Here is a 9,689-nt window from a genome sequence, read left to right on the forward strand (position 1 = left end):
CACCATTATTAGTTACACCTGTGCTTTTGTCAAAGGTCTGTGGTAGATTAAAGAATGATAGATGTGCACCTTTATCTTTTTTTTTTTTATTTCACTTTGACAGTCAGTCTAAAAAGCTTGCTGCTAAAACTGTAGGTGAGCATATGTATTCAGATACCATTTGCTGTGGATGCTGCGTCATGACTTATATCCCAAAGTGCCCAGTAGAGGGGACTAGGTGTCAAGATGAAGCTGATCTATATTCTAAGACTCATGAGCGCGGTTGATAGGAGACGATAGAGAGGTGACAGGAAATGAAGGGATGAAATACAACGTGGAATCTCAACAAAGAAACTCCCTGCAGTCAGATTTTCATTCCAATTATAGGATCATACTCAGATTTGACAAAGATTTATGCTTTCAAAAAAATCTAAACGACTGTTTCACATTGGAAATCAGTGGGTTTGACACATAATCCTCCTCCTCATCATCATCATCATCATCATCATCATCATCATCACCATCATCAGAACTGGAGGCAAGATGTTTGAATCCTAAACACTTGCAACCACTACAAGAAAGCATTCTGTCTGTCTATGGTTAACTGAGATATGTGAGCCATCAAGTCCAGACAGGGATTCATCAGGCAGCACAAGTTCCTGGTTGGTTGGTTCAGTGGCGATTCTAGAGTCTGTTGGGGCCCCTCCACCCTCCAATCAGCGTTCATCGCAATTATGTAATAGATAATCTGACACCAACCAAAAAATGTACAAAATCGAAATACATTTTTTTTCAATTCCAAATGTTCACATTAGTCGAATTTTCAAAAATAGATATAAAGAACAATAAAAACCTAAATAAATAACTGAATAACTTAAATGTTGTCATATTGTAAATAACCCACACTATAAAACCAGGGAGTTACTGTCTGTTTATTTTAATTCAATTATCTTTAAACTTAAAAAAAAATCTTTTATGTATCTGCAGACTTTACTGAAAATAGTTGAGAACACTGTTGTTTAATGCGGAGGGAGCAGCCCCCCCCCCTCTAACAACCTGGAGCCCCGAGCAGTTTCCTGCCTTGCCTGTTCACAAGCTGCACCTCTGCACACACTATGTCTGCATCTCCACATGGAAACTGTACAACCTCAGTTGCTTTATGGTCAGAGAAAAATATCAGCTTAAGATGAAAAATACATTTATTTCATCCTGACATGAGGGAGGTAGGAAACTGTTGGTTACACTGTGAGACAAGATGTCTGACAGAGCATCAGCCGTCTAAATGATCATACATCCATCCATGGCCTGCTGCACTCAAATATTTCACTACATTATTGATATGCACCATATTAATATTTGGCTACATTTATAAACTGCTGCACCCACACTGTCTTTTACAGTAATTTGTGGCTATCTCAGAGAAATTTCTACTCGTTCTCCTGCCCCAAATATGACCGTCATGTGAATGATGACAAGCACTTTATCTGCTGACATGACACTTCCCAAGCCGTGTTCAGTCTGCTTTTTGAATCGACCGTATGAGTGCTAGGAGCCAATCTGATACTCCAGGAGGATGTGAAGGGTCAGGAAGGTAAAAGGTAATAACGAGTGTGTGAGTGCCTCCTCAAATAAGGAAATTGTCCATAATTGACTTTCCCAAGAAGTTTTCCATATGTGCTCATTTGTGCAGGAAATGTGCGTGAAATTGACTGAGGGAAAACACACCTCCATCCTGAGCGCTGAGGACGTTGAGGGCGAAGAGCATGGCGTTGGAGAAGGTGGTGGCCTCCTCCTTGCTGGCGAAGTTGAGGCCATAGACTTGCCTGGCGTCCCGCCACTGGTGGAAGGTCGGCGTGGCCTGGTTGTACTTGAGGCCCTTCACTATGGAGTAGTTAATGACCACCTATGGGAGAGGAAGAAGGGGAGAGCAGATGAGAGAAAGCGCTGCATTTTATCAAAGAAATTCTATAAACCTTCTTTATCTGCAGGGTGACACACATCTACAGACAGCAGGGTGTGTGTGTGTGTGTGTGTGTGTGTGTGTGTGTGTGTGTGTGTGTGGGGGGGGTGAATACAAACATGATCACTACTCTCCGATTGTGTTACTGGGAGAGAAAGACCTTTAAATGCCAAAGAATTAATCACTGTGTGTTTGTGTGGATTTAAAGATTTGGGTTTTGTCATCAGTCCCGCTCTAAAGATGAAAAACAAAACATTTTTGTAGCAGCAATCATGGGTAGAACAGCTGGTAAAAAGCTTTGGATTTGTCACCTGGCACAAGTTTTATGTAGCTTACATCAAGAGCTATAATATGCAACAAACACTGTTGTGAAGAATATTCTGCTCGCCATGTTTTTTGCCACAGCTGCTCTTTTTGAAGCAACTGCCTCCTTTTGGAGAATGTACCATATATACATATATACATATATATATATACATATATACTGTATATAAAAAAAATAATTGCATAATATACTTTATTATACTTCTTACTTTCTGAGGACTTTGTGTGTCTCATTTTTATTTCAATGTATATATTTTTTACAATTAATAAGTATTTGTATTTTGTTATGTGAATATGTGTTCTGTGTTTGAACTCAAGGTTTTTTAGATAATAATTAGATGATTGTTTTAATGAGTGAGTGTATTTCTGCCTTGTTGAAGAATCCAGCATCAGTTCACTCAGATTCCAGTAGGCACATGCTATTTGCACCTGGGTTGGCTATTGGTTCCAAGAAATAAGCATATGGCGCTTATTAAAAAGCACATTGCTACAATTTGTGCCGTCCTGTACACCATTTGTTAATGCCACAAAAAAACAAGGTGCTTAGGGATCCACTGGGCGTCCCATACAGCTGTAAATACCTGAATAGCTGCCATGTGATTATTTTCACCCTGGTGCAAATAGACAACTCCATTAATTTTATGGTTGCACGTTTGTTGTTGGCAGTTTAATTCTGTTTTTGATTGTTACTGTGTCTGATAAACCCAATTTTACTGTGTGTCCTGTGTCTTATCTCTACAAATATAAACACACATGGAGGAGAGCTGAGCGAGACGCTGCTTTAGGAGACTGACAGACGGGAAGAAGATTCCAGTCAAGTCACAGCAGAGAAGGATTAGTGCTACTAAAGACCTTTAATGAAACATTAGGCTCCACACACACACACACACACACACACACACACACACACACACACACACACACACACACACACTAACCTAACCCTGACCCTAAAATCAAGTCTTAACCCTTAAAAATGTTGTCTCTCCCCATGGGGACCAAAATTTTTGTCCCCTCGAACCTGGAGGGTGATGACATGATGGCAGGTTGTAAATCTGCGCACCTTTTGGTACGATGTAAAGAAACTAGGACCACACAGAGGCCTTTGACAGCCAGGAAGCAGAAGACATCGTTCACACATGCACAAGTATCGGCTTTAAACAGTCACTGTTGTCTCTCGTTTTTTTTCATGCATGTTACTTCAAAAGGAAACACACATTCACAATCTAAAACCCTGTGCTGCAACACTCGTGCAGAACAATGAAATCTCTCTCTCTAGTGACTGAACGGCAGAAATTAGTAACACCCTGTCTTCACTTTTCTCACACCGCAGCCGGTGCGTCGTGGCCGTTACCTGCTGGTCCTGCAGTTTGACGCCCACCACTCTGAACGTGTTGTTGGCAGTGTTGTGGTAGATGTTGATGCGGCTGAATCCCTGCTGTCCGGGCTTGATGGGCACCCACTTTTTACTGGTGTCATCGTAGACCATGACCGAGGCCCGTGCCTGGCAGATACTCTGCTCACTGGGAGTGGAAGAGACAGAGAGAGAAAAGAGAGAGAGGGAGAGAGAGAGAGTTAATTATGGAGAGACTGTGTGTGAAACAAGTGATTTAAGGAAAATCCACCCTTGGGTATTCTTATGCTGTTTGATACCATCAATTTGTAATGTTCAGCGTGTTTCTAAAATCACTGACTTGTCCAGTCTAATAAAGGTATAATCCTCTCTGCTTCCTCGTTTGTCTGAGAAAGAAAGCACACCGGTCAGCTGTTACCTCCAATAGAGTTTCCTGATAAGTGTTTTTAGGGTCAAAATTTCCTCTAAGAATAAAACTGAATGCTGTATATTTGTCTGAGGATGTAAGTGAGATAATTACAGTGAACAGGGCAACAACTCAGTCTTCTAATCCTGTGTTACGCTAATGGACTAATCCAAATGTAATCAAGAGCTTGTCCAGCATCTGTTTATGTTCTTAATGAGAGGCGATCGCAATGTGTGTGTGTGTGTGTGTGTGTGTGTGTGTGGCCTCCAGTGTTGGGTCTGCTTGCTTGCCCATATGACTGCATAATCACAGCCCATGCGTCTCCTGCTACACACACACACACACATACAGACACACACACACACACTACATTACATTACGGGGAGTTTCATGACCTTTAGCATGTGTTTTATGTGTTTTACAGACAAAAGGCACATTCAGAATCTCTGTGGGGGGGGGGTAGAAAATCAAGGTGCAAGGAGGGATGAGGGATGATGAGGAAAAACACAGGGGAGGAACAGAGAAACAATTTTGACTTGCAAATGAGAATAACAAGAAGAGTCCCATCTGCGTCTTTGCCTCTTTGCCAAGCTAAAATTAGTGGATCAAACCCTGAGGCCAAGTGAAAGAGCTGCGTCAGAGAAGGAGAGAAAAGAGGGAAAAAGGGAAAATTCCTGGTTTTTAAGATGCAGCATAACGTACAGTGAGAGACATTAATGCTGCAAACACATGAATGATATTTGAAGGAAACTGTGACAGTAGTAGTTTGACATTTTGGGGAATATGCTTATCTGCCTTTATGCTAAGGGATGAGAAGAGTGATACCTACAGTGATGAACCCAGCTGGGAAGCACTTGCATGGATGTATTATGATGCATCATTTTTTTTGTTGTTTTTAACTTCAAAAGTCACAAAGCACTGAACAACAAGGACGCCCCAGCCAGGTTCATCGCTTTTCTGGTTTCCCCCCCGGAAACACTTCTGTTGTCATTTGTGCTACTTGCAGCGTATTTGTGTATTTGGTTGCACATGTGTTGTCAAATTGAATTTGCTTGTGTTTGAAAATGACGATCTATTCCTTTAAGAGGGACAGAGATTTTAATGCACCGATATTTTCAATTTTGCCATCCAGCTGTGTGAAAAATGGGACATAGAAACTTAAACATGCCTTGGTAAGATAAAGTATAAGGAATGTTCTCTATGCACGAGTGTGTGCTATTGGTGCACACACAGCATCGCACAGCAACACATTTATCCTCTCTGAAGATAAGTATTCTTGAAAAGAAGCACCAGACTAACATTAGGATAAAGAATACTAGCTTGCTTAGGAAAGCAGTAGGAAGCAGCTGAATCGTACAGGACCAGTATTCATTCAAACACAACAAATGCATTTAAAGAAAGAGGTAGAAATAACTTTCCCTCAGGTTGTGTCGTACACGTTATCTTGCATTAGTGGTTTTGATGTGCACACATTTGAAATCAGCTCGAGCACCAGCAGGGCAACTGTGTTTAATTTATTTTCTTTAACTTGTCAACTCTGTTAATTTTTAAAAAGGAATTCTTGGCAACTAGCTGAAAATGGCATCGAAGGCCCAGAAGCATGAATAAATGAGGGTCTTGTGCTAAAAGAGACTTGAGCAGGAAAAACGGAGGAGACAGGGAGAAGGAGATGGAGTGGTGGAGAGAAAGAGAGAGAGAGAGAAAGAGAAAGAGAGAGAAGCTGTGAAGGAGCTGAGGCAACAAAAAAAAAACAGTTTTTTTCTGACTGACAGTTATGGAACACACACACACACACACACACACACACACACACACACACACACACACAAACAGCAACACACACTCTTACATGCACATATGCACAAATGTAGGAACCTACAGCAGTGTAGATCGGTCCATGCCACACTCGTTGAAAAATTAACAATTGCTCCGCAGCGCATGAATAAATCAGATGCCTCTGAATTTACCTTGACAGCACACACTCATGCACAGGACATGTGCAAGTGCGGGACACAGACACACACTTTAAATGCCATCCTACTTGGTCTGCTCATGACCAGTTGGTGCTACAGTAAATTCAAGCTGACAGGGGCAGATGGAGAGATCTCAGGAATCATCTCCTCCAGTCACTTCCACAGAAACGGTCCAATCACAGAGCAGGATGATTGATGCAGGGCAGTCATAGACAAGTGTCGGCCCCTACCCTCCATGTTCTGACCGGACACCCTGAAACTGCTATTTTTCAGTCAAGGATCAAACATAATCTCATCCCTCCATAACTTACAACATCACAACATAACCTCGCAGACAATAAAGACGACACCCACAGGATACTGAGCAACTGTATGCACGAGAAATATGCAGCTCTTTTTCGACTCTGATGTTCAGCTCTGCAACTGCTGCCTGTGATGAACTTGCTCTGAACAGAAAAATAATATTTTCAGTCTCACTATTTACTATTAGACTCAAACAGCACACACAGTCCAATCTCTGAGTCCCCTCCTCACATGTATCCTTGCGTGTCCTGTACAGGCCTGATTTGTAGTTTAAGTGACTTCATCACAGAATGATAATCATACGGTCGCTATTAATAGGTTTTACATTGGCTTTTCAGCATCAAACATGTTGAGTTAATAGGTTAGTGTGTCTTTAAGGTTCAGATTAATGAGGATCTGTAATGATAAACATATGAATTATTCATCCACCCTGCTGAATGTTTGCAAGGTTGAAAAAAAACAAACAAAAACAATTATTGCATCTTCAAAATGCACAAAGAAACACGGGCTCATTAAGTTGTTCTCCTCTGGGTCAGAGATCATCTCATGGTTAATGTGATGCTGTTTCACCCCAAACTCCTTCCATCATTTTTTAGTTTTTTTTTTCTTCTCAGTTTTCTTCTCCCACACGTGTCGGATTGCAATCATCATCATTTCACCGCAGTTCCTTCATCACTCATGAGGATATAAGTCTGCTCACACCTGGACCAGTCACATTCATTCAGTCTAACCGGCAGTGTCAAAGCGTTCAGTTCCCCTCTCTATTTCTGGTGCCAAACTTCCTGTCTGCCTGCACTAAATTTACCACTGCTAGCGTCACTCCTCTGATACGAGATGAACAGCACAACCGCCACGAGCCGTCACAGCGGAGGGACACGCTTTTGAATCAAACAGGTAGAGAAAAAAGAGGAGAGAGAAATGTGGTGGGAAATATACACATTCAATCCCCTGAAGCAGGAAACATAATTAGCACTTTGATCCTCTCCTCTGCTGATGAATTGCCAAAAAAACAGACAGAGGTGGAATTTGAATCTAACACAATAACTGCTTCGTAATGGCATTTTGCAAAACAGTAATTCTCACATTTATTTCTTTATTATATTGCTGTTGTGTCAACTGGATTTCTCTCTGGGACAAAAAAAAAAAGTACTTATCTATTCAGAATGTCATTGAAAACCTGAGTGGGTGTTTGACTCTCTGAACGGTTTTCTGTGTGTTTTCTATGAATCAGCACCAGCCACAAGGTCAGTCTAGTATCAGCAGCTCTGAGTCAGTAATGAGCCTTTGTTAAGTGAACATTATATAGAAAAGTATATGACTGTCATTCTCTCATGTGCATCTGCGCTGCTCTCTCTCTCTGTCTCTTTCTCTCTCTCTCTCTCTCTCTCTCCCTCTCAGTGTGTATAGCAGTGAGTGTTTTCACACGTCAATCCTGGGCTGTCTTACACACTCTTACACTAATCTGTGCTGTCAGAGGGTCTTGTATACGTCTCAGTCTCCGTCCACACAGCAGGCAGGCTGCAGCTCTTACACCACCCTGCAGACATCACAACATCAAAGCTATTGTGCTGCTCCACTTTCTGGGGCCTCCGTGCTCAAGGCAGCGGTGCGCTAACAACAAAGAAGAATCTGCCCCGAAATAGAAACACACCCACACACCCACACACACACACACACACACACACACACACACACACACACACACACACACACACACACACAGATTGCTGCATGCAAATATGGGTATATTCACAGTGTAGATTCATATTCTTGATCTACACCGGGTGAATGAGGAATGCAAAGGTCACCAAAACAAAGGTGGCTCAGGATCAAAACTAATTACTTTGACCAGTGGGTGTTATGATTGAGAAAATGATTTTTGCACAAGGCGGATCACACATGCATAATTTCTACTGTAGCTGGTGTGTGAATTCACCTTTAACGGCCTGAAAGTCAAACCTTTGTTTCTGCATAAATGTTTTTATCTGCATAAATCTTGTTTAAAGTAGATTCTGCAGTCAGTGCAGCAAACTGGTCTTTCACCAACAATCAGACCGGCGACTGTTAAAAGCGCTGTGCACCGTAGTTGGATGGACTTCATCTTCATGTACAACAAAGGCAACACACTCGGTGCCTGTGACGGATCTGTTGACACAGTGAACCCACAGAAACCAGCAGTGTGTGACTGATACTGCAGTGTTTGGGCTCTTATCTCTTGGCAGTGCGAATCGTGTTGATGAAACAGAAACACAAAGAGGAACTTTTACTGTGCACACTGGAAATTTGTCTTCGGCTTGACAGTGCTGAAGTGAGTAGAGATAACATAAGTGAAGTACAAAAAAACTACACGAAACAAGACAAGACATTGTGATGTAGAAACGTTAAAGACCAAAATGCCAGATTTTCCAGCTCAGCAGTGATTTAAAGACCAAACAAAGCTTCAGTCACAAAGAGACTCTTTGTTAAGGACATAAAAAGATGCAAAAGAGCATAATAACAAAACTTTCATCAAACTCTATCAACTGTTTGCCTCAAACAAACTCTCGTCATCAGTTTCTTCAGTTTATGATGACTTAGAAAATACATTTGTTTTTTTAAAAACATGAACACAAGCAAACACAAGCTGACAGACAATATTGTCCCTGAATGGAAACTTGCCAGTGGGCAGCAGTGACTGTCAAAAAGGAGATCAAAATATCCTAAACTGATCATTTAGCGGATTAAGCTTGAGCAGCGATTCTGCTGAATCCAGAACAAGATGTTAATACAAAACAAACCTCTCGACGACGCACATGAGAATCTAAGCAACAGAGCTGGAGTAAATTTGCCCTTTTGTCAGAAATGACAGGTGATCAGGGAAAATATTTTGTGACTCAACATAACTATAATTACAGATAAAGGAAGACGCCAGGCCATGGATTTGAAATATAGTGGTAAAACTTTGAAGTAAACAAGATGCACTTAAACATAACGCCTGTTAAAACACAAACTCTCCACATGTGCCGCACGACAAGACTTGATCTACAGGCAGTAAAGTGTGAGGCTCTTCGGTGAAGTGTAGTGAAATGGCACATATGCATACTGTAATTGACTGCGCTCAGTCATCACTGAAGATTTTCAGTCCACTATCAGATATCGCTCAGCTTGCCACTCAAACGGACATAAAGTATGCGCATGCATCTGTGGGATCATAAAACCAGAGAGTTAGATCCAATCTGACTCTCACACAAACTTTCATTTCATTTGCAAACCAAATATTAGATTCTTCTCTGAGATTTGATGCTTCTCATTTACAAAAGCAACAGTCCCCCCTCAATACAGTCTCTACACGCTGCAGCGGCAATCTTGAGCAAGAGAATCAGCTCCATTATTTAGTAAGATTAGATAGCT

The 9,689-nt window shown here is 41.5% G+C and overlaps 1 protein-coding gene across 3 annotated transcripts in view; it reads right to left on the reverse strand.

The window, feature by feature from the left end:
• evlb (Enah/Vasp-like b) overlaps positions 1 to 9,689 on the reverse strand; it is a 43,467-nt gene that overhangs the window by 11,295 nt on the left and 22,483 nt on the right. For all 3 annotated transcript variants that reach the window (XM_023430026.2, XM_023430025.2, XM_023430024.2), the window contains exons 2-3: positions 3,618 to 3,786; positions 1,705 to 1,882 (exon numbers count right to left, since the gene is read on the reverse strand). In XM_023430026.2, the coding sequence (XP_023285794.1) occupies positions 1,705 to 1,882; positions 3,618 to 3,786 (347 nt within the window). The remainder of the gene's footprint in view (positions 1 to 1,704; positions 1,883 to 3,617; positions 3,787 to 9,689) is intronic.

The sequence above is a fragment of the Seriola lalandi genome, unplaced genomic scaffold, assembly GCF_002814215.2.
Source record: "Seriola lalandi dorsalis isolate HSWRI2012SDOR001 ecotype SW California unplaced genomic scaffold, Sedor1 jcf7180002054901, whole genome shotgun sequence".
NCBI lineage: Eukaryota > Metazoa > Chordata > Actinopteri > Carangiformes > Carangidae > Seriola > Seriola lalandi.